The following is a 25607-nucleotide window of genomic DNA, read 5'->3' on the forward strand; positions in this document are numbered from 1 at the left end:
TGTGTGTGTGTGTGTGTGTGTGTGTGTGTGTGTGTGTGTGTGTGTGTTGTATGCATACGCAGAAGCCAAAACAGGACATTGGGGTTTACTGCTCTACTGCTCTTTGCTTGCAATGATCTGTCAGTGAACTTGGCATTTGCCATTTCTTGGCTGGATGTTGAGCAAGCCCCAGGGGTTCCCTGACTCCCTCATCCTCACTCTCTAGTACTAAGTTTGTGAGTGTACACAGCCATGTCTGGCTTTTATGTTGGACTAGAGATCTGAACTCAGGTCCCCATGCTTGCACAGCAAACACCCTGACCCATGATCCATCCCTCCAGCCCTCAGAAATGGGATTTTAAAGTGCCAAACCCCTGGATGGGACTTACCCTTGACTAAGTGATTGTCATTTTAGGCTTGTCTTGGCACTTTACCATGTTTGCATGGAGCTCTGAACCATGCTGTTGGCATGACTTACCCATGCATGTGAGTGGAATTCTATTGGCTGTCATTTTTCTAGCATCACCAGTATTGTTACAATGTGAATAAGCTGATACTCCTCTACCTCATTTCTTGTCACTATGGCAGTACATCAGAAATTTCCACTGCCCTATACCTTCCGTTCCTCCTTATTGCACATCTCATGAGCAATTAGCTGTTGAGGAAAAACTGTGCAGTCATTCTTGATTTCTTGTCCCCACACCCCACATCTAGGATTCTCTTGGCTGTGCTTTCTGTCCACTCAGCTTCTGACAGTTCTCAGTGCCAGCCTTGTCTATATGCTGTTCCTTCCACCATTATCTGTCTCCTAGATCCCAACCCCCATTCCCCAGAGATCTCCCTGCTTGCCAGCTTTGATCTTCTATGGCCTGTTCTCTCCAAGCAGCCAGGATACTGGACATTGGATCCTGTTTCTCCTCTTCTAAAAATCCTTCTATGGACTCCCATCTTACTCACAAAAACTCAGAAGTTGGGAACTGGCAAGATGGTTCAGTGGGCAAAAAGCATTTGTCATTCAAATGCTGGTGACCTAAGTTTGATCTGATCCCCAGAGCTCATGGTAGAAGGAGAAAACCCACTCCTAAACTTGGCTTCTCATAGCCATATCTTCCACCTGCATACCATGGCATGCTTATGCCTGTACTTACACATGACACCACTCTCACATACACACATGATCACTTCATACCTGACACCTAGACCACAGTCACCATACAGGATTAGGGGACGCCTACTCTGGAAAGGTCTTTAAAATATGACTGTTGCTCTTCTCATTCAACACCATGTTTTTAGACACATCCTCCTCAACCTTGCTGTATATTGGAATCAGCCAAAAACTTAAATTCTGCTACCAGGTTACTTATGGCTATAAAACAAGATTTTGTGTCATTTAAAAAAAATGTAGTTACCTGGGTGCCACCCCAGAGATTCTGGAGCAACCAGCAGCCTCAGCATCAGAAGTTGTTTTAAAAAGTGAAAAAGGAAGGGAATGAATGTCTCTGTTGGTTTGACAGCAAGAAGTTAGTGTTGCATTCTCTCCCCATTTCCACTGTGGGTTATCCCGTGTCTTACCAGGGAAATTAATGGGGAGCCTGCTGATGCGTGTGGGTGGACCTGCTGAAGCTTTAAGCCCAGAACCCACAGAGACAAATACATTTCCATGGTCCTAATTAAAGCCTTGCTGCTCCAAGTGTGGCCTGTGGAGTATCTTAGTATCAAGCTCACCCTGATCTGGTTAAACATTCAAAACTGCTATACAGAAATCTTGACAGTGCCAAACCTTAACAGCTCAAATGGTTCTGTCGCCTTCTGCCCAACAAGAGAATTAAACAAATACTGTACTATCCCCGGCAGCTCAAGGCTGGATCTCCCCTCAGCCTTGGATAGATCAAGGCTACCAAGGGAATTTAGCATTTCTTCCAGCCAACATGCTGACTATGCCCAGCTAACCTCCTGTTTTTTTTAAGGACATTCATTTTAGACAAGAACTCTACTACTGAGGTATCTCTCCAGCAAGAACATTTACCTTGTAAGATTTACAAGCCAGGGTTTAGTTGATCAGGTGCTTGCTTAGCACACATGCGACATTGGGCCCTATGCCCAGCAACAGGGCTCTCATCACTTGAGAGATGGAGGCACAAGAATGAGAGGGGTTTAAGCCCATCTTCAGTTGCGTAGGATTTGGGTTTTTGTTTTGTTTTGTTTGTTTGTTATTGGTTTTGAGACAAGGTTTCTCTGCATAGCCTTGGCTGTCCTGGACTCACTTTATAGATAGACTGGCCTCATACTCACAGAGATCCGCCTGCCTCTGTCTCCCCAAGTACTGGGATTACAGGCCTGCACCAGTGGGCAGGCAGCTTTGTAGTAGTTTTTAGGTCTCAGAGTAACCTGGCACAAGTCTCACCAGGTACCTATGGCTCCTCCCACTTTCTCATCCCCCCCTACCCTAAATCTCTCCCTTTCAGGGGCTAAACTTCATTTTTCTTCCCCCCAGCTTTGGATCCCTATTTAACTCAACCATTTTGGTCATGCAGTGTCTTGGTCACCTGGCTCACTCTTGGCTTCTCTTTTGCCCTCTCTTCCTCTCTTCCTCTCATGCTTTCCCCAACCACTCTTCTCTCATGGCCTGGTTTACTCCACTGGTCATGTTCAGTCTGGACCCTTCCAGATGCCTCTGGCTGTGCTCATTCTAATATCTACACCTTCTCTACCACCATACCCAGGAGCAGTTATGTCCTCATTTTTCATTCAATAGTGAGTTTGAGGTTAGCCTTGGATACATGAGACCCTGCCCCCCGCCCCGAAGAATCACCTAAAATTTGTAGTTGTCAATACTTTTGCTATCCTTTTGATATATATATATATATTTCTTACAAGACAGAGTGTCTGCAAGAAACTGAGAGCCATACCATCAAAATGTAGTTGTCAAATAAGGTTTGCTAATTCCTAGACCCACGAGAGGCTAGAAGTCTAACTTCAAACCCTTGCCTGTCACCAGACACATTTAACCAGTTTTTGTTAAGTTTTTATTTCTCCAGGAAAGTGCTGGCACCCAGCTTGCCAATTCCTCAGGGATTCTTCATAAATACTTCTGATTAGCACATGCGATTTTCATGCCCACTTTACCAGTGTCGAAGACTGGAGCTTTGCTTAAAGTCACAAAGAAGACTTGGTGCTGGCTTCACGGCTCACTGTAGTGCCATACTAGGGAGAGGGCGCTGTGAAATCTGAGGGCTCCAAGAGCAGCAGCTAGTGAATGTGGTCACAGTAAGATGTGTGCACTCATCTGCGAAGGGTGCTTTTCTAAAATCTGTATTAGTGTGTGTGTAGGAAATGACTGTGTGTGTGTGTATACACGCACACACGTTCACACACACATATGTAGGCTAAATGTTGAAGCTGGATGTCTTCTTCTACCACTCGCCTTACTTTTTACACAGATGTTACTTACTTAACTTAGAGCTCATCTACTGGCTAGACTGCCTGGCCAACATCATCTTCCCCACCTGTACCCCACCCCGGTTCCCCAAGGTTCTTCCTGTTTCCACCTTTCACTGGTTCACAGGCACTCGCTGCCACAGCCAGCTATTTACATGCCTGCTGTGAAGCTAGATCCTTCTGCATGCATAGCAAGCATTTTTCCCATCAGCCATCTTCCTAGCCCAACTTTTCCTTTTTAGTGCAAGAAAGAACTGTTTTAGAGCACTACTCGTCTTTGGGGCTTCCATTATCTTATCTTATCAATAACTAGAGGCCAACGGAGTATGGCTTCTGGGAAAGAAGTCATATCAATTCCATACAAGTGTTGCCTTCGAAACAGCAACAAGGACTGTGCATAGTTCACCTAGCCATCCCCACCAAAGTCAGACCAAAGTCAGTGTTTGATCTTGGTCCTCAGCCACCCTCCTCTGTTTACTCTGCATACTCAGCCCCCATGTTGCCTCCTTTCTTGGCTTGATTGACATCCTTATCTGCTCTCCTAATTTCCTAGAGGGAAGATTCTAGCCTGGTCCTCTTTTGATTCCCACAACTACCCCTCTACCACTGGACCACTTGATGTTTTAACGAAGACTCCTCGAAGGAAGGCTCTCCTTAGGGCTCTGTTTGCCTTGTACTTATAAGACAAAATTGAAACATAGCAAATGGATGGAGTTATATTTCATCATTGCTGTGTCCTCCTTTTCCTGGCTTACCAGATTAGGTCATAAGCCAACATGGAAGCAGTTACCATATTTAAATGCCAAGATCACTCCTTCAGAGAAGACAGCAAAAATACTAACAAGAATGATGGACTTTATTTTTCTGATTATGCGCAACCACCTTAGATCAGTCACTTGAGCTGTCCCTCCTTACCCCCAGGAGAATATACATTGTTCACTTTTAGCCAATAGTATGGGCACTCTTTTACTCATCTCCAGAAAACTCTGTGTCTTGCTTGGTGTGGTAGCTCATGTCTATAAAACTGAACTTAGGAGGCTGAAGCAAGAGGAACAAAGGCAAGAAAAACTTGCATACAGAGGTAATTTCTGATGCATATTTTTATTAGAGCCATATATTTTTATTAGGTGACAGCTTTTTCCAGTGAAGCAAGTATTTATAATGGAAGACCACAAAAAACTTCACTTTGTAGTTTGCCTTTACCAAACTCTACCAGAACACAGTAATTGCTTTATGTGGTAGTCTGAGATTATATATGAAGTTGTTAAAAAAAAAAAAAACAAAAAAAAACCAAAAAAAAAAAAAAAACCAACAACAACACATCAATCAGAAGCCTCTAATTATCAAGTCAATCATCGACTTTTCTTAGGTGTGTGTGTGTGTGTGTGTGTGTGTACCAATCTAGGGCCTTGTACATATTAGGTGAATGCTTTATCACTGAGCTGTTTCTTAGCCCCACTTTTCTCAGAATTTAGATTTTATTAAACATGAAAATAAATTTTACTTCAAAAACCAGTACTGAGGGCATTTTTATTTGAAAGGAAGTGTAGCAGTAAACTTTAAGCCTTGGATTTTTCTAGCTCGTTCCTCAACTAACTCTCACTGCTTTGCTAGATTTTTAATCAGTTTTGTCTGGGACCTATTTGCCCTACTGGGCCTAAACAGAAAACAAGGTTAAAATGTATCACCAGTTCCTAGTGAATATGGTGCAATGGCTTCCTAGCTCTTGGGGCCACAACAGAAGCACAGCTCTTCCGGTGAACACATGTGTAGGCCCCGTTTTTCCCTCAGGTATACAAGATCAGCTTTTTCCTGAGGCTGGAATCTGTGGCTTGATCTTCTTTACAGCTTCCAGAACAGAGAGTGGGTTCACTCTGTCTCCAAATTCTTTTTCTCGGTGCTCAAGAAGAATGCCCTAAAGCAGAAACAAGAAGAGATATCAGTCTTCACTCAGAGTGTTCACTCATGAAGCAGACTCTGAATGCCAGCTGTCCATCAAGCCTTGGGTTGGGCAGCTGAGAGCCCAGATCTGTACCAAACCCAGCACCTACCCTAGAGGAGTCCAATCTTCTGAAGAAGGGGATTGAGGAAGCCATGTCCCAATACTTGGGATATATGAAGCTAGGCATGGTTAATTACAACAAGGATATGTAGGAGGCTTCCTGGATGAGAGGCAGATAAAAGTACATTCCATCTGGAGAGAAGAGAATGAAAACACAGAAAAACCCTATGAAGTAGAGCTCAGTGGCCACCTCGATGGGTGATGAATGGCCATCTGAGAAGGTAGACCCTCACCTTCCTTTAAATCTCTTAACAAACCGGGGTCACACTTCTAATATTATGAGGAAAATGCATTAAGACACAGGACATACCAAAGTTACCACTAAGTAGTAAAATAATAAAATAATGAGTTTGAGATCATTGGGAATCCTTAAAGTTCTTTAACTCACTGTATCTGGACACTTGCCTTAAATTGAAAATAATCTGTACTATGCTTTGTCATTATAAAGACAATAAAAATAAAGAAAAAAAGGTATGAAGAAAGGAAGAAGAGGAGGAAAAGAAGGAGGAGGAGGAGAAGAAGAAGTAGAAGGAGAAGAAACAAGGCCAGCAAGGTGGCTTGCCCAGCAGAGGTACTTACAGTATTGCAGTATACAGGCCTAATAACCTGAGTTCAATCCACAAAGAGGCAAGAGAGAACCAACTACTGAGAGCTGTCCTTTAATCTCCATACACACATTGTGATATGCACATGCCTGCACACACACACACACACACACACACACAAATAATAATTAAAAGTCTACCACACTGTGCTGATATTGTGAATGAGGAAATGGCAATTACCTGCCCAACAAGCCAAATGCAGCAGTGAAAATTTGGGGAAGAATGTATAATGGCATGGGAGACAGTTGTGATCACTACTGTGTGAGAAACCAAGCCAGCTGCCACCCAGCTCTGTTCTGGTGGGTTGCCTTCAGTACCTGACAGAAGGCTCCACCCACCTTTCACTATTTTGCTGTTTTTAGATTCTAAAATTTAGATTTTACATTCATTTAAAGAAATGCATATGCATTTCTTTAAAACAACCAGGTTTCACAGATCATCTTTTTTTTTTTTTTTTTAATTTATACCTAGAGGCACTTGACATAACAGGACTGCAGAAAGTACTTTCAGGAAGAACTCTGGTGAGTCCTGATGCCCAACCAACCCAATTCACCCTCCACCTTGCCAGAAGCTCTGAAAAGAACCAACAAACACCACACCTAACAACACCAGGAATGTGCTAGCGTGGCCATGAGTACCAAGTGAGTCATCACCAGGCAAGAAAAGGCTGCCAGGTGTAGGTGTACCAAACCCTGCCTTAGAGGCCACGACAGGAGGCAGAGGTAAGACAATGAAATCCCACAGGGCCAGAACAGGAAGGGGAGAGGCCACCTTCCAGGGTCATGTGGACCAGGTAACTGAGAACCACTTCTGAGGATAATCTGTAAGTGCTGTGCTGTAAGAGGGGTACTGTCCTTCTGGGTTCCTGGGTTCTCCTCGGTGCTTACTAGCTGTGTCTCTGGCTGACTTGGTTCCTATCTCTAAGCACATTTCCTTACATTTAGATGGGAGTGAGACAGTTAGCATCCCAGACTGGTCAGTCATGAGGAAGGCATGAAACCATACATATGGCAGCTGTAACAATAAGGCAGGTGCTTGGCAACCATTACCATTAAGACATTTTGACATACTTACTAGAATCAATAAACAGAATTATGTGAAATTGGACACCATTCAATGTTAAATTCTAATACAAATAAGTAAGAACAATTACCAATGGATTTTTTTTTTTTTTTTTTTTTACAAATTGATTATTTAATGTATACGAGTACTCTATCTACACATATACCTGCATGCCAGAAGAGGGCATCAGATCCCAGTATAGATTTTTGTAAAACCATCATATGGTTGCAGGTAATTGAACTCAAGACCTCTGGAAGAGCACAGTGAGTGCTTCTTAACTGCTGAGCCATCTCTCCAGCCTCTGGATTTATCTATCTATCCATCTATCTATCTATCTATCTATCTATCTATCTATCTATCTATCTATCTATCTATCATCTATCTACCTACCTACCTAAAGGTGCGCCCCTCCGCTGCCACAACTTATCTCTATTTTTATTCTTATTTCTCTTATGTTGTGAGAGCCAACAATGCAGACTAAGGCTGTTTTCCTACAGAAACAAAACAAAACAACACAAATCCAAGAACTCCCTGCACATGTGCATATCCTATCTATGGTTTCTGGGCAGGCTTGCCTCCAGTTCTTCCTTCTTTGACCCATGCCTGCTGTGTGTCCTCTAGAAGCACCACGACCCAATGTAGAATGTACACCTGCCTCCCAGGCCCACAGGGACCTCATCTCTCTTTCCCAAACCCTTCCTCGGGAGTCTGCACATTGATTCTGGCCCTCATTTCGAGGATTCCTAAGACTCTGTTCACAGAAGAATGGGTTCTCTCCAGGCACAGCCCTGACAGCAAGATCTCCACAGGAAAAGCATGGTCTCTCATATGTACTTGCCACCCTCCCTCATCCTTCTCCTCATTATTTTTCTCTATAACCATCCTTGATGACTTGGGAACATAGAGATTGAGTATATCCACAAATAGAATAAGATACCCGGTTAAGTACAGAAATGCAACTTGAAATAAGAAGTCAGGCCCAGGTCTCCACAGTGGCACACCTGACCAAGCCCACTGGTATAGCTGCTCCCCTGCTCTCAGTCTCAGGTTCACCAACTTTAGTCTGAGTGTCACTGTCTCATGCCCTGACTGTAAAGTGTGTGCTTGAGATGTGTGATCAACAACCACTGGGAGGAAGGAGGGAAGACTCTAAACATGACGATTCATGCCACTCACATAAGCCCATCTGGGGCCTCAATTCTAGATACCCATAGGTTGGTAGTAAACACTGAGATTGTACCTGTTTTCCAGATCCTATCACAAAAACTCCTCCAAGGATGAAGCCTTCACCTTCCAGGTTTCCAGAGAAGCCTCCATTCCAGGCCCGGAATGAGTTATACCAGACACCCAAACGGATGAGGCCCATGAACATCATCTTCCGCCTCTCTGGACCATAGAATTTTTTCTATGGAGCAAGAAAGATCCTATGTGAGTAGTTTGTGTGTCTCACATCCCCAAGAAGGATTCCAAAAGCCCCAGAGCCTGCTATTTTATGTCTATTTCTGCAGCCTAATGCATGTCATTCCTCCCAGAATCATACTCAACTGCCTAGGGAAATAGAAATCTGCCAGCTCTGGATTCTTTACAAAAAACAAACAAACAAAACAAAAACCAGAAGAAAAAAATTCTGTGTTTTATTTTATGTTCTGTTATCTTTGTGATGCAGGGATTAAACCTAGGACCTTAAACATGTTAGGCAAGCACTCTACCACGGGGTTCAATTTCTGGCCTCCAGGTAGTCCCAATCTAAGGAAGCAGCCCGGATTCCCCCACCCCCTTGCTTTCTTACTGTTCCTACAACATTCTTCAGGGGGAGAGAAGAAGAGAGAGAGAGAGAGCTGCATAAATTAAGGGACAAGAGTTTATTCTGTTCTTCCCCACCTTCCTGGGTCAATGGACAAGAAAGGCTTTAGTAGTAAACCAGAATCTGCCTGTGCTATGCTCAGAGAGCTTTGGAACTGTGCAAATTAAGGAATCTGAAGGGGAGGCCCTTCTCCAGCTCCAAGATGGACTCACCCTAGGTCAGGGACCTCTCGCAGCTAAATACTGTTCCCAACAGCCAAAGGCCCAAGAGCCCATGACACACTTTCTTTCTGTATTTTATTTCTAATTATGTGTGAACGTGCATCTCTGTGTGAGTTTGTACATGCGAGTGAGGTGCTCAGTGGACAGAGGAGAGCAGGTTAGCCGATCAGCCATTCAACATGGATGTTGGAAACTGAATGTGGGAAGAACTCTTAAGGAAGGACTCTTAAGTGCTAAGGCATATCTCTGGCCACAACACACTCACTTTTTCATCCAGGAAGATTTCCCCTTTGAAGTAAGGCTGGAAGTCCTTCACTTCTCCCCCAATCTGCTCCTTTACCACAGCATAGAGAGGGACACCCAGTTCATCCAGCTTGGGCTTCAGGGAGGACAGGTCTGCTGCCTCCTGTGGAAGACAAGAAGGTTCAGGGACATGGGCACTGTAGTCAAAACACAAACCATGACCCAAGGCATGGCTAACACTGAGCAGAGGAACAAAGGTGACAAAATACCAAAAACAAGCCAGGCCTGTGGAGCCCAGTCTGCCTGTGTTCAAGGTAGATACTCGGCCACAGGATGGCCTTCAAGCAGATTCCCCAAAGGATACTTTTCTTTTTTCTTTGTAATCTTCTCACAGTGGGTAAGAGAAGTATGCCCAGGGGACCTCTATAACAGTGGTTGCTCCCAAACATGCCCTCCAGTCTCAGCCAGGACATGATTTTCCTACATCATTTTTCCAGTTCATTCCTGCCCTAGACCAAACTAGCCCAAGGGTCCATCAGACACGCGCATGTAGGCTACATGACTGTGGCCTCCAGGCTTCTGTGCAAGCCACCCCACCGCTGCCCCATCCTTGCTAGAAAGATCCCTGGACCTCAAGCATGTTCTCTTTTTTTCTGCTGTGGATTTTTTTTTTTTTTTTTTTGTGCTAAGCCTTCACACCATTATCAAGCGCTGTCATTTAGGTTCCCAAATATGTTTCACTGTTAGATATTCCGTCTTTTGCTTCATAGATACCTCAGTGTCTAGAACATGGTTGGATATGCAGAAGACACTGAATACTTGGTAGAAAGAGCTGAAGACGGACAATGGGAAGGTGTGAGTGGTACAGACTCCCTTGACCCTCATAATCCATGTGCTGGAAAAAACGCAAAATACTTCATAAATCATGAAAAAGTTTCAACCTTAAGGACCCTTTCTTTTTCACATTAGAGCTTCTAATTAAAGAATCATCAGGAAGTTCTTTTAAATGTAGCCTGCCCACCTCTGATACAAATACAGTGAGACATATTTTCTATAACAAGGAAAAAAAAAAGAAAGAAATTAAAGCATAGTTAGACAAGACAGAATCAACTATAACATTTATCAAGTATGAGTAGCAAACTTTGACTGGAGCAGAGGGGAGGGGCTACAGTGTCTCATGTGGCTGGAGACCACCTGTGGGAGATGCGGTTCACTGCTTTCCTGGGCTCTTTCCTCTAGAGGATGTCGCTATATAAAGCCACTGAGAGAAACAGAGTCATACAACTCCTGCCCACACATCTGTTGAGTCACTTGCACTTCTATCCACCCACCTTCTGGACACTGTAAATTTCCACAAAATGCTATGTCAGGGCACAGAGCAGAACACAGGAGAACGGGCTGCAATTAGCAAGTTGCTCCTGGGACCTTCTTTCTGTATGGGTTTCAGCAGATCCTGTCAGAACAGCTTCCGTGCTTGTGGTTGGAGGCACAGTAGATTTGGAATTAAAAGCCCGTGGTTTACACTCCATCTTCAGAGTAACAGAAAATAACGAACCCCTAAAGATGACCAAGTATGAATGACTGTGATCTGTCACATAACCAGACGGAACAGACACTGAGAGGAAACTTAGCTGGACAATCACCTGATCTTAAAGTGAAAAAGTCCTGTGTTAGTTGGACAGGACGAATGCCATTATTGGGATCTTAAATGTAAAAGAGAGAGGAAGAAAGTGTTATATGGATGTTATAATGACCTGAGCAGCTATTGCTGACTTGAGAAACAGAGGGAGAACTCATAAGCAAAGAATACTAGTGGGCTCTGGGAGGGTGTAAATGGCAAACAAATGGACTTTCACTCCAGCTTCCAGCGGAACACAACCGGACTCCATTTGGTAACTCTAACCTCCAGTCCTGTAAGGTAACTGATGGTAAAGTCACCAAACATTTGTCATTTTGCTAAAGCAGCAGGAAGTGAACACACACTAAGCATGCAGTCTGGCTTTGTGGCAACCTGTGCTCCACAGCCTCCTCCTCTGTAAGATGAGAATGATGACAATATTTTGTATTTCTAACAGAACCCTGAGAAACCTTGCACAGGTTGGGGATATTCATCTAGTATGCACAAAGCCCCAGGATCAATCCTCAACATCACAGAAATCTGGATACAGTGGTACATGTCTATAATCCCAGCACTCAGGAGGTGAAGATGGGAAGATCAGAAATTCAATGGTTAAATTTCAAGTGAGAGCTCACCTTGGGCTACATGAGATACTATCTTAAAAAATTGAAAAAAAAAAAAAGGTGCCTTATTGGAAAGGTGCGGTAATGTGTATGCACTCAGAAATATCGACAGATTTTTTATCACATACACAAGCAGAACTATCTTAAGGTTTTTCCAGACTTTCAGAGAAATGAGAGTGATAATCCTTAACAGAGCCAAGGGTGTTACTGGGTGTTACTTGAGGAGCCAAGTGGTTTCAAGGGCAAGAGAACCTCACTACATTTTTCTCCTAGTCAAAGAAGTTACCTCAGAACTTGGGGCTTGTAGTACCACCTGGGAAGGCCACCAAACTACACTGGCCCTCTTTTTATTCATTTATACAGTGACAAAGCCAAGCTGAGGCCACTCCAAAATTCCTTGTTGTACTAGCGTCTTGCATTTCAATAATCATAGCTCTGGCTCTGGTATGTGTTCCCCATAACTGGAATGGCTTCCATTTGTGTTGCTAACCTGGAACCACACTGTAAGAGAACCTTAGCTTCACTGAAGCTTACAGGCCAAATGCATGCACACTAATGGTATAACTGAAGCTCTGTTCAGTTACTCACTCTGTGAGAGCAAAAATGGAGAAAGAGCAGACCACGATCTATAGTGGAAATAGACTCCAGTGGGTCCCAAGGAAGGGCACACAGAAAGGAATGCTACAGCTTCATCCGATAGCAGCTGGCAGCTGACAGTGAGCTTTCCTTAGCATTCTAGACCCTTATCTCAACAAATGTGCAACTATGCTGACCGATAGGAACTCAGAATTTTCTCTTGCTGCTACTGTGGATTAAATGAAAAGTCAGTGGAGGACATGGCTACTACCATACTGGGCAAAAGGCTTGAAAGACAGAGAAAGTCAAATGTGTTGCTAACCCCACCAGGATACATGGAATTGTTAAAAACAGGATCAGAGACTATGTCAAAACTGTATAAAGTAAATAACAGAAGCATCCAGAAATGACAGAAGGCTCAAGAGTACACATAAGCTCTTTGTCCTGGCTAGAAATACTCCAGACCCCACTGTCAGAATGCATTCCTTCTAACAGATCCTCACAGGAACTTACCGCTCGGCAGAGGAAGCAGCCTGGCCTTCGCACAGCCATAATCACAGCCCCGTTCTTTTCCCATAGCTCCTTTGCTTTAAATGTCCTTGGTTCTGAGAGAGAAGAAATAGTTACTATCTCCATCTAGTAGGACCTGTCCAGTCCTTCCCCAACTGTTGCAATGTTCCTAAACTACACTGAGCCAAGCTCAGTTCAGGACCCAGCCCAGGAGGGGACCAGGATGAGCACTCCACACCTGGGAGAAGGCAAGCACAGACAGTGCAGACTCATCTTCCAAAGAACACAAATAAGGACTGAGGATCCTGCTGCACACTTCCATGGTCCCTCGCCACAAGCATCAACTTTCAATGCAAACATCCAAATTGCAATAATTTCTAGCACAATGGCAATTCCACTTATGGCTGGGAGCATTGGACATGGTCATAATTCTGCAGAGCCTAAACTGAGTTTTAGATTTTGACACCCCTCACCAAAATACTGGGTTTTGGTTTTTGGTTTTTGTTTTGTTTTGTTTTCTCAAGCCAGGATTGCTGTGTATAGCCTTGGCTGTCCTGAACTCACTTTGTAGACCAAGCTGGCTTCAAACTCAGAGATCTGCCTGCCTCTGCCTCCCTAAATACTAGAATCACAGGCACACACCACTGCACCCAGCCCCAAAATACTCTTAAAAGAATATTCAAATGAAAAAAAAAAAACCTAAACATGTTAACTGGAATCTTGCAATAGTTATAAACAGAATAAGGTGGAAGATACCCAACAAGTACTTGCTTGGGAGAGTTAGTGCAGACTCATTATAGATTAACATTAATTATTTCCGTATTCCCCAAAGTTATCCACATACTTGTGGGATGCAGTGTAAACAAAAACAGAGGGGAGATCTTTAAGACCTGGGCTGAACAAAGCTTGGCAGTTTTCTCTCTATGCTCTTCCAAGATGACCTGCTATGACCCACCACACTCCAGCCTTCCTCAGCCAGCTCCCTCACCTACTGAGCATATGAGGATGTCTTCTCTCTGAGAGTACTAGCCAGAGGACCACCCAACCCATGAGCCTTAATGTTTACCAAGACATTTCTGCCCCACCTGGGCATGACTGAACCCTACTGAGCCTGGGCTCTGATGTGAAATGCACCTGGCAGGAGTAGAGATGGCATGATTGAGTGGAGCTCACAGCTCCTGCCATGGACTCCAGGTGACAGGTACATAGGCTCCTGGGTCCTAAAGTTCCGCCCCCTTGCTGCCTCTTCATCACTGCCAAGTTCACCACAAAGTAGCATCAGCTCCTCAGATCTCCCTTTACAATATGCAAAGGCTTACTGTGGACTGGGCCCTGCACCATGCATCAGGAAGGCAGTATGGAGTAAGCTGTATTTCTTGAGCTTACTTCACTCAGACAATTCTATTTATTTTATTCTTTGTGACAATTTGAAAAGCCCTGGAATTCCTCAGAATACTCTCTGGAATAGCTGATGATGGTAAAGTGATGGTAAAATATTACTGAATATTATGGAGCAATTTATCATTGCAGTTAAGGCAACAGTAGTAGAGAGTAAAAATGACTTTGATAAGAAAAAGATAAATTAGGGGCTGAAGAGATGGCTCAGTGGTTAAGAGCATTGACTGCTGTTCTAGAGGACCTGGGTTCAATGCCCAGCACCCACATGGTAGCTCATGATTGTCTGTAACTCTAGTTCCAGGGACTCTGATACTCTCATAAAGAAATACATACTGGCAAAACACCAATGCACATGAAATAAAAATGAATTAAAAAAAGAAATTGATAAATTAGCCACTAATACCAAGATCACATCTATGTGACTACTTGCAAGTATAGACAGGAATACAGCAAAATAAAAATGATTGTGTTTAGGCGATGTAACTATTTGTAACTTAAAAATTGTTATTGGATTTCCTCCTAATATTGCTTCAAGAAAATGGAACAATTACTAAAGGAGTTAAGCATGCATGTTAGCACCCTGGAAAAGTACTGATGCTGGCAGTCACTCCTTACCTTTCTCCAGTGTTTTCAGGTCTATGTCTTCCAAATATTCCAGTGCCGCTTGCCGGGGCTTGGACAGAAACATGTCTGTGTTGGCCAGGAGCAGTGCCAGAGCCGCAGCTCCCAGGGCTCCTGCACCGATGGACCACATACCCATGGCAAAGAAACTTGGGTCCTGGAGGAAAGACATGTCTGGAGATTGAGAAGAAGGAAGATGTTACTGTTCCCACAGGACAGCTGGAATCTGACTTCCTGTCCAAGACTCCAGTAGGCAACTGGCCAGGGGGCCAGGGAAGAAGGGCCTGAAGCATGGAGAGTTGGGAGTTGGGACTGGTCAGAGCTGCTCAGCTGCTTGTCTGAGTCCTGTTTGAGAGGTTGGGAGAAGCACAGACACATGCAGATTCGTGTCCCAAGGAGCTCACCAGGGTGGGAGGAATAAGGAGAGAAATGACAGCCTTCTAGGGGCTTTTCTTGCATCTCTGCCTCACTGGCACCTGCTGCTCAGCCTACTTGGCAATCCTCTCATTTGCTTTCACAGTGAGAGTGGCAAGTGGCTCAGCTATCACTTCCTGGGTAGGGACAGCTTTCTCATCTGTGATCAGAGGATACTTATTTTGTTACCCTATCTTGAGTTTAAGAATCTCCCAGAAACAAAGCCTGCATTCTATTCATTCAAGCCCCAGCCACTGCCCAGCAGGTCCTCTTTCAGGGTAGATAGATAATCTTAGTCAATTTCTCCCAGCTGAGAATAGCTTTCTCACCCATTATAGAAAATAGGCTTCCATTAAAAAAACAAAACAAAACAACCCAGTTTCAACAGCGCCAGTGCATAAAACTACAGCTGACAAGAAAGCAGATACTACCCGAAGCCTACCACCTAGAGACAGCCAGTTTAACAGACAGTTAACAGTTTAACAGATACTGTTAAACACCAGTATCTAAGAGGACAACCTCCTCCCTCCACACACCCAGGAACACAACTACTAACATTGTTCCCAGCTAGGGCCTGGTCACCTCACTAGTAAGGCTCCCTGCAGCTGGGTCTACCTGTGTCACTGGGTGGTAAATCCAGAAGCATCCCACCCCAGAACAGCAGTCCATACTCCATCCAGCTCACCTCCTCCCGACAACTACATGCAACATCAGTGCTTCTGTTGGCTTTCATTCTACCCTAAGATCTCATCCATCCTGGTACTTCCTCTGGACCCAGCCTAATGCTTGAATCACTGGGGACAGGACAGGGGCAGGAGTAAGCCACCTAAGAGTCTTAATTTCACCCTGTAATCTATAAATTTCTCCAAAGACTGAGTGGAAGCTGGGAAATCCACATCACTGCAGAGACAGGAGGTTTTAAGCAGGGAGGAAGTGACCCTTGGGGGCAACTTTGGGAAGGAAAGAGTAGACCAGACCAGCACTAAAGCCAGCTTAGGAAGTTCAAATTTGAACTATGTCTAGTGGCATAGGCCTGTATCTCAGCTACTCGGCAGGATGAAACAGGAGGATCCTATCAAGTTCAAGGTCATTCTGGGCAATTTATTGAGTCACTGTCTGAAAGCAAAAACAATTTGGAGACCTAGTTGGTGATAGAGTACTTGCCTAGCACACACAAGGTTTAATCCTCAGTACATTATAATTAAATTAATCAATAAATTAATTAAAAGGGAACCCCAGGCAAGGGATGACCAAAAATATGACATTTTTAAAAAACGAGGAATGAATTATACACATGGGAAAAGGAAGAGGAGGCCAGTATGGGTGTTTGAAGGAGTGATGGCTGCATGCTCCTGTGCTCCTGTGCTCCTGATATAAGGGCTTTCAGCTGGGAGGGAACCTGCCTGAGAAGCACAGAAAGTGGTTCTATGGTCAATGGCTCACCACAATCAAGTGCTGAAATGAATTCAATACAGTTGAGTGATGAACATGACTTACACAACCAAGGTATTGGGCTCAGCAGGAAAGAACGTTTCACAGGCCTGCTTCCAATTTTTCTTTGGCAGAGTTACGCATAACTGGATTATAGTTCACAGAACAATTAGGAGAGCAATCACAGCTCCCGGACACCTGCTGTAAACAGAACAGCCTGGAAGAATGCTGGGAGCTTTATGTCTACAACAGTTCTAGATTGTGTACAGACAGGTGTACACAATTCAGGAGCACACGAGTGCCATCATCTGGTCACAGATGTGTAAGCATATCTGTGAGAGGATGCACAGGCCAGCTTACATCTCACCTACAAATGGACTCCTGGAACCCAGCAGTGCATTTGGGTGTCCAGGGACCTCCCACCCTACCAATGCATCCCTACTGAACACTTAGATTCCGCCGGGCTCCATTTCCCCACCACTCAATGACAAGCATCTGGCTTGGTTACTCATGGTCACATCAAGGGAATTCAACTCAATTTAGACTGAACATTTATTTTTATGCTGTATTTGTTATCGACCTGTTGATGGAATGACGATTCTGGAAATGTAGTATGGCTTGCGATCCTTAAGAAGACACATGCTCAGTTTCCAAAGTAACAAAAAAGTAGGAAGGTTAGGCAGCTTGCAGAGTAAGAACACTTGGGTTGTGGTGCCACAAGGCGCCAGTCTGGGCAGCCATGGGGAAAAAAGGAGTGGCTTTGGAATTGGCGTGGGACACAGTTAACAACATGAAAGCTTGGCCAAACCAGGAATTATTGAGCCTAGCATGAGCAGACTGATCAGACTGGGAGTTTCTGGGAGAGGAAATCCAGAGTGATCCACTCCTGCAATCCAGCCCACCTTCCGACAGCCACCTGAATCAGCACCTGTGTTTTCTCAGGGCTGTCATATTATCCTAGAATCACATTTAATCTCAGGCCTCCCAAGGACCCCACCTCATTCTGTATGTTCAGATCACCTGGGATAGGTCTAGAGTAGAACCACCTGATAAGACTCATTTTCCCTCTGCAGGATTTGATTAGGTGCTGAAGGTACACTAAGAACTCAAATTCATACTTCCCAGAGGCTACTGTCTCCTTATCTCAAGTTCAAGAACTGTGATTCAAGATGTGAGCTTCAAAGCTACTCCAGGCGTAGTGTTTTCCACCCTTACCCTTATCCCCTACCCCTATCGTGATTCAAAAGAACAAAAGCAGGACACTCCTCTGAGAGCACCCCATCCAGGCTCTGCAGCCCAGGCTCTCTCAGCAGTACTCATGGGAGGCAGACTTCTCCGTGAACAGGCTCACGCTGCTCCCACCGGAGCAGGTGGCTTTTCTGCTGCAGATAAGTAGTGAAAATGATCGCTAGAAGTATCCAGCTACCAGAGCTCAAAGCAACTCCTCTTCTGGCAAGTGTTGGAACAGATACAGCGACAACTTGCTGCCCAGACTTAGCAGAACCCGAGTCACTTACTCTCACTCCTACAGGAAGTGTGGGGAGAGAGGTTTTAATAACTGGATAGGACTGTTAGTGAGTGCTCCAAGAGGCCAGAAACCCCAAATTTTCTAAGTGGCACTTGACATATTTGGCTTACGTTCATTCTCTTGATTGTCTTGTAAAGCAGAAGATATTCTCTTTGCAGAGGCAACACTAAGATTCTGCGTTCAGTATTTTCCCTATCAGCAGGCAGCAATACTGCCATCTATAGTAAACAAGAACAGCACTCAAAAGCTTACAGTCTTTCTGCTGTCACACCCAGCCTTACCACACATCCAGAAGTGGGTCTGTGGAGGTCAAGGGAGGTCAGGAGAATTTCAAACAGGCGGCTTATTGTTTTTAGTCATCAAATACAGTCTCACTAGGTCTGGCTTGAAGGAAATTTACCATACACCAGCTGTCCCTTCTCTTTTCTCCCCCTCTGTCTCTCTGACAGAGAGCTGCAAGGTTGTTTACAGAAGAGCCAACCCCCACCTGACAGCTATACTAGTTAGCTCTCCATGCCTGGCCTTATCTGATCCCCCTTGTCTCCCAGAAGGTGATGTTGGATAAGACTGCAAGGGAACAGCAGCTGTAAGAGCTCAGAGTGGCAGCTCTGGTCTAGGGAGATCTGAGGGTGGGTAGAGGGAACCCAGCTGGATTCTCCAAGCCAATCTACTACCATCTTCCCCATGCCCATCTTCTGAACTCCAAAATGAAGGAATGTCATGGTGCCTTAGACTCCAGGACATCCTCTTACATCAATAAAAACAGCTCAATTTGGAGCTCCAACATGGCCCACCTGCCCATTCATGCCTTATCCAGCTTCATGCCCCCTCCCCTATATCCAGCCCTCAGCAGGCTGGGAACTGTGCTTACCATCTGCGGTGTCCACTCCTCTGCTGACAAGAGATTCTGACCCACAGGGTGTGCAGGCAGGGTGAGCTGGCATTGGGAGGGCTGGGGGTGGAGCTCTGGAGTCTCGCCTAGGCCCCTAAACATAGCCATGCCATAGGCAGGACTGGGCCACACAGATACCCTGGGGCTCCTTCAGCTGCCAATGATTAATCTCCAGAAAACATCAAAGTGGCCAGCTGCCAAGGCCCCCTAGTTCTTTAAAAAACTGAGCAAAGATTTGAGTCATTTGCAGTCATGCAGACTGTTAACATTTCCTGCGTGCCAGCAGACCCTTTCTGCTATGGTGCATACTAAGCCAGGCCCTTAACACAGCCCACATGTCACACTCCTAGCACCAAAGGGACAGGTCCTTTTGTCCATGTCTTTTTGCCCAGCCTGCCCTGTACCTATTTCTTACTCTACACCCTGAGGGCCTAGGTTTGAGTCCCAGCACCTGCATGGCAACTGGTAGTCCTGTTGGCTTCCTGGGTGCAGAGTAAGAAATGGGTACAGAGCAGGCTGGGCAAGAAGGATCCTTACCTGCTATTTATCTATTTTTCACCTCCTTTTCTTTTCCCCCTCACAACGTGAGAGGTGTACATATGTTCACACATACTTGGGCCCTCGAATCAGATAGGGCCTTCAGCTGACAATGATTTCAGGAAAGAGTTTCAGCAGAAAGTATTACTCATGTTGGGCCTTACCAACAGGTAGGTATTTATCTAGCTGGCATGCACAGTGAGGGAATTCTGGGTAAAAGAATGACATGAGTAGTAAATTGTGCAGTCTTGCAAGTACAGTGTTTTGCTGAGGGTACTGTAGTGGCTAGGGATGAGACCAGAAAGGTGGACGGAAGTAAGGCCCTGTGAGCTCTGGTGAGATGCTCATTGTAAAAGAAGCTAAACTGGAGGGTAGAGAGTGATAAGATCATATTAGCTAGGTACTAGATAGATGGATTGGTAGTTAAGAGCATTGGCTAGGCTTCCAGGGGGCCTGGGTTTGAGGCCCAGCAAGTAGATGGTAGCTAACAACCATCTGAAATGCCAGGCCCAGGGGATCTGAAGCCCTCTTCTGGCCTCACTAGCACCAGGCAGGCATGTACATGGTATACAGGCATACTTGCAGGCAAAACACCCATATCATAAATAAGATAATAAATAGCATGGAGAGTGAAGTAAAGAAGCAAAGTAGAGCTTTGCCAAGTTCATTTGGTTCTGGGCAGTTCAGAGTCATGGGGATCTAGGCTTAGACTATAGCAGTGAGGTAAGAAGACACATGTGAGACTGACAGAATTTTGCCTGATAAAGTGTAGGGAGTGAGGGCCAAGGAAAGGAAAATTGACACTAAGTTCCAAGCTTGAGCAGTTTACTGGATACTTGTGTCATTCACTCTAGAAGAGAAATCAGTAGTAGATGGAGGTCAGTTTTGGATCTACTGCAACAGGTCCATATATAACTGCCTACCTGGAAACTTTGAGACAGAAACCAGAATGGGGACTTAGAGGACATTGCCAAGGTGAGGTTTCTAGGAAGGGTGGACAGTTTCAGAGAATCCACTGAAGGGTCAAACCTTAAGTGGCTTGAAAGCATTGCTATCTGAAGGCTCCGTCTGATTTCAGGGCCCATCCATGTGCGAACATACACACACCTTTACACACTGTGGAAAATGGGCCTCATCTGTTGTGTTTTGCTTATCTGTCTGACTTCACAGTACACAGAGGGCAAGGTGGATTCACTCCTTTATCAGGCACTTGCCAAGGATCTGCTACATGAAATGTACGTAATGTAAAGTAATGTACATGTAATGTATTGAACCACTAATAAAGGGATTTGAATTTTACTCTTGAAATTTGACAGTGGAGCAAAGTTGGAACTAGCTTGTTGCTGCTCAGTTTTCCCTCCGTGTAGACAGATGCTCATTCTGTACACTGCTAGCCTGACCTTAGAGAAAAAACACTCAGGCTTAGGACTCGACTTTGTACTGAGTCCCAGCTCTGCTGTTCACTGGCCAGGTGATGGAACACAGCTGAGGTGGACTGTACTCACTAACTAGACAGAAGGAACTAGAAATTCCCTGTCCCCACTCTCACGCCCAGAGTCCACTACGCCCAATGACTACATCTACATGGAGAGTCTTGAGGGCACCCAGCACCACTGAGCTCATTCTGCCTGAGCACATTCTTACTTTCTCCAGCTTGTTCAAAGAGCTGCCTCGAGGCAGGAACTGATAAAGTCTTAACAAAACAAAAGCATCAGCATTGGGTGGGTTAACTCATGTCTGAAACATGTAGGGACAGCAAAAAATTCTAAGCATCAAGGGAACACCTGCCTTGCCCAGCCTCACCCAGGGACTCTTCCCACTTCAGAAAAAGCTGTCCTGAGGCAGACCCAGGGGATTAAAGAAAGAAAGGTGAGAGAAAACAAAGGGAGGAAAGAGGCTCCTGATTTCCTTGTCTCAGGCCTTCAGTGAAAAGACTTAGAAAGATGTTTCCCTACCTGATCTCTCCTCCAGCATCCTCTGCTATTAAAACACTACTTCAGTAATCCCTTTTTTTTGAGTAAATAAAGACTTAAGACACAGAGAAGCTGACTAGCCCAAAGTCATATGGTAAGAAGGGCATCGATGTCTATGCTGGGCCTCTCTGAGTTTCCCAACTCCCAATCCATGGCATTTTACTTTGCTTCGGACTCTCAAGGTCCCACAAAGCCAGCCATGTATGTACATAAAGCAGACAGCACACACATACATTGGAGTCTAATGCAGCCGGTACTGAAACCTGATCATTGGCCTTAAGCAAGCTGAGAGCAAGATTACTCCTGAATGGGGCCTGGTGTCTGGAGAGAACCCTAGTCTCTCCCAGGCTCAATGCTTGGCAAGCAGCTTACAAGCCAATGCCAAATGTTTTCTTAAGGATCACTCTGCCCATTCTCTGCAGAGAAGCTGGTCTGCAATTTTTCCTATATACAGTAACCTAACAATGCCCTGTTAATTTTGGATGCCATAGAAAATGCCAGCTTAGTGGTGTGAAAACAGCAAGCAACAGGAGAACACTCCCTGCCACCTGTGGAAATGGCCACCTGCAGTCAGCTGCACTCAATCTCCAAGTTTCAGCTGTTTTCTGGGGTGAATGCCTGGCTCCATCCCACCCTCCACTGGAACGCTAGAGTCAGAAGCATGAACAGAAGAGAATAAGACACCACAGTCAGCAATCCGGGAAATGGAGCCACAACTAAGAGCGAGGGCTATAGCTGACTGGGAAGTCCTCTCCTCTGAGAAGTGACTCCCTCCAAAGATCTGGCCATTCTGCTGACTTTTCAGCCTCCTGCCTTGGCTTAGAAGACCAGTTGGTGAATATGGACAAGTTATATGACTGTAGACAGGAAGATGAGGACAAACCTCCAAAAGACACTGCGTTCTGGCAATCAAATCCTAATTCCTTGTGTTGTGGCCCCAAGAGGCCATTCTATCGCTCATCACCTTAGGATCTTCAGAAAAGCAAGCTGAGTTCAGTAGGGGCACATGTTGAAGAGGAGCAACATGAAACACAGCAGCACTCTAGGAAATTGAAAAGGCTTCATAATGGTTTTTTTTTGTTTGTTTGTTTTTTTTAAAGACAAAGTCTTGATATGTAGCCCAGGATGGCCTAGAACTTGCCACCTGCCGACCTCAGCCTCCTGAGTGCTGGGATTTTAGGCAATACTAGGAACAGTATTGTCTTTATATTTTGCAGGATTCAGATCAGATCCACTCACTGTGTTAGGAGAGCAAAACAGACACCAAACATGGAACAAGTTCTCCAGCATTACTTTGAGCTAACTCTTTGGCTCTCCACATTGCTTGTGGCAGTGCCAAAGGCAAAGGGCACTGCTCAGTTGCAGTCTCCCTTGGCAGAGGCCACTGAGCTCAGAGGTGAGGCTAGCTCCTTCCACAGCACCTCTGGACGGTGTCTGCCACATAAGCCTGTCCAAACAGACACTTAGCATTTCACAGAGCAGCTAGCCAACTAGCAAAAACAAAACAAAACAAAGTTGCTGTTAATCTGAGATACTAAGTCTGCGCATGCACCTTAGAATTCCAGTCCTAACCAAACCTTCTGGTGCCATGCAAACCTCAGATGATTGTTAGAAATGAAGAGTGCACTCAGGAGGCAGAGAGAGGAGGACTGCAAATAAAAAGACAGCTTCTGGAAAATCCAAAGCTACCCTGAACTACATATTAAGACCCTGTCCAGAAGAAGAAAAGAAAGAAAAGGGAAAGGGAGGGGCTGTGAATGTTTTGTACCCCTTCAAGAACAATACAAAAGGTCTCAAGTCAATGGCATCCCTTATAAGGAAGGAGACTAAAGGAAAAGTCAGACCAAGCGTGGTCACATAGGTCCAATACCTACAAGTAGTATGAACATGGACCAGCCATGCTTTACATCAGTAAAATGGGAACAATCTCTGATTCATTCTACAGGGATGAATCAGGATTAAAGGCACCAAGGATGCTATAAGCTCTTTATAAAGACTGGCAGTGATGTTTAATTCTTACTCATTTCTGGATTAGTAAGCAATCACCCCTGAAATGTTAGTTTTTAAAAAGCATGAGGCTGGTTAACCGATGTTCTCTGCAAGAGGTTTATTAAGTGGGTATGGAGGAAGGGGGTAGCAGGACATGGTGGGGGGAGAGAAAGGGAAATGGAAAGGGGGCCACCCCAAGAGAGAGAGGGAGAGAGAGAGAGTGTGTGTGTAAGAGTGCAAGAGAGAGAGAGAGAGAGAGAGAGCAAGAGAGCGACCAAGTGGCGGGGTTAGCCCTTTAAGGGGCAAGGTAACCACGCCTTCCAGGTGTGGCCACCTGGCTGGCGACACATGATGACATCATAAGTTGCTGGGTAACTCAGGAGCAGGTTGTGTTCCAAAATACTAACAAATATATACAAAATAGGATTTTCTGATGAATATCTTCTGAGGAGTCAGAGTGGGCCCTGTGAACCCCAGTTCTGTCTCCAGGCCTGGGCCAATGCAGAAGCATATAAGACTCTATTAGCAGACTCCATGACAATGCTTTTCAAAATAAAGCCTGAGTTTCTTACTGTCTACCAAGCTCGAAGGTGGGGGGGGGGGGGGTTGTTGAAATAAAAATAAAACCAAAAAACTAGGTAACAGGGCTGTGAAAACAGATAGGAGTCACGGTGTCAGCTTGACTCTGGCTATGTGCCCTCTCCACACAAACTCTGCCAGCATACACCTTAGCTTTCTTTGCATTCTCTCTCTAAGACCATTTTCACCAACTCCTTCAACAGATCAGCAAGCTGGAGGATGGGCTGTATTGGTGCTCTGCTCATCTCCTCATTAACATACCTTAGCAGTGTTTGGAAATTTACAACTGAGCTTTCTAAGTCAAAGGTTTGTAACCTTTGGATGAGAAGGGAAACAGGTGCCTCTGACACGGCCTCACAGGACACCCATGCAGAGATAGTTAGGATGGCTACTGCCACCCCTGGCAGCCACCATCCCACGTGGGGCTGACCCCAGGCCCCGGGAGATGAACAAGCGTTTTTTCAGTCCTCTGTCCCAACAAGTCACACAGCTGGGTGTCACCATCGCCACTCTGGGAAGCGGTGTCTGGGCCCCAAGTGTGGGCTTTGTTCAGATCGCTTGTGTGGGCAGAGGGCGCATCAGAGAGCGGTCCCCCGGAGGATCGAGCCGCATTCTGCATCCCGCATCCATTCTCTGCCGCCCCACGCCTGCCCAGATCCTCACCTACGACTCTGAGGACCCCGCCTCCGTGGACGTCACTGACCTGGCTGAGCTGCGCCAGCGGACGCAGGTGCCTCGTGCCCGTCTCCTCCCCTGCAGCGCAGCTTTGTGGGCTGGTGGGACCAAGACCGTCCAGCGCCTGCGCAGCTCAGCGCCTACGACAGCACAACACTTCCACGTGACAGACACGCCCCTGATCCTCAGCTCGCGACTCCCGGCTTAGTAGAACTGGGGTCGCCTTTGAGCAGTTCTTTGGTCCTTCGTTTCCATGGCGCTGGTTTGGTTCGTTCCTGCCCAGTCGTGAACAGAGACCTCTGATATGCTCTTTGGGGGCGCTGCGCTGTCATAAACAGAAGCACGTGTGTGTGTGTGTGTGTGTGTGTGTGTGTGTGTGTGTGTGTGTGTGTAAAGCGTGTAAAACTTAGAATTCCCAGGGTCTGTCCTCAACCCATATTCCTCTTCATCCCAAAATGCTGGTTATCAGAGTGAAGAAAAGCAGGTGACAACTGGCACTAGGGATAATACCGGCTCCTCTCAGCTTCTGGGCAACTCTGGGACCAGTTCGTCTTTCACTTGTTCGTGCTTATTTCACGTAGCTCAGACCCACCTGGAATTATTCATTCTCCTGCCACAGTCTCCCAGGGGCTGGGATCATAGGCAGGCACCGCCATGCTGGCCTTTCATCCTTTTTTCTCTTGTAATAAAGTGTTCGCATTGTTGTATAAAAGCAGTAGTCAGAAGAATAGTTTCAGAGACAGTATTAACTGACTCACACAGAAGAGTTAAATATGGGACTTGGGGAGACAGAGGTAGAGGAACAGATCACAGAACAGTTTGCCAAGAA

The 25607-nt window shown here is 45.4% G+C and overlaps 1 protein-coding gene across 6 annotated transcripts; it reads right to left on the reverse strand.

Annotated features, from left to right (window-relative positions):
- Positions 1-4499: 4499 nt before the first annotated feature.
- Prxl2a (peroxiredoxin like 2A) lies at positions 4500-24908 on the reverse strand. Of its 6 annotated transcripts, none has more exons than XM_055597852.1 (6): positions 24807-24908; positions 14755-14917; positions 12745-12836; positions 9437-9577; positions 8387-8551; positions 4500-5332 (listed from the first exon to the last, which is right to left on the reverse strand). In XM_055597852.1, exons 2-6 carry the CDS (start codon positions 14897-14899, stop codon positions 5219-5221), a joined length of 657 nt encoding a protein of 218 aa, XP_055453827.1. In that variant the 5' UTR covers positions 14900-14917; positions 24807-24908; the 3' UTR covers positions 4500-5218. The 6 variants fall into 6 exon arrangements, with proteins under 6 accessions (XP_055453827.1, XP_055453825.1, XP_055453828.1 ...); XM_055597850.1 differs by having other exon boundaries at positions 14755-14934; XM_055597853.1 differs by having other exon boundaries at positions 24767-24908.
- Positions 24909-25607: the final 699 nt, after the last annotated feature.

Source organism: Psammomys obesus, unplaced genomic scaffold (assembly GCF_907164565.1).
Source record: "Psammomys obesus unplaced genomic scaffold, mPsaObe1.curated_primary_1811, whole genome shotgun sequence".
Classification (NCBI taxonomy): Eukaryota; Metazoa; Chordata; class Mammalia; order Rodentia; family Muridae; genus Psammomys; species Psammomys obesus.

Coding starts and splice junctions, on each gene's coding strand:
- Prxl2a (XM_055597848.1), bottom strand. CDS start 19,133: ATGGCTATGTTTAGGGGCCTAGGCGAGACTCCAGAGCTCCACCCCCAG. Junction 12,837..14,754: donor CCTGAAAACACTGGAGAAAG/GTAAGGAGTGAC, acceptor CTTCTCTCTCAG/AACCAAGGACATTTAAAGCA. Junction 8,552..9,436: donor AAATCTTCCTGGATGAAAAA/GTGAGTGTGTTG, acceptor CTTGCTCCATAG/AAAAAATTCTATGGTCCAGA.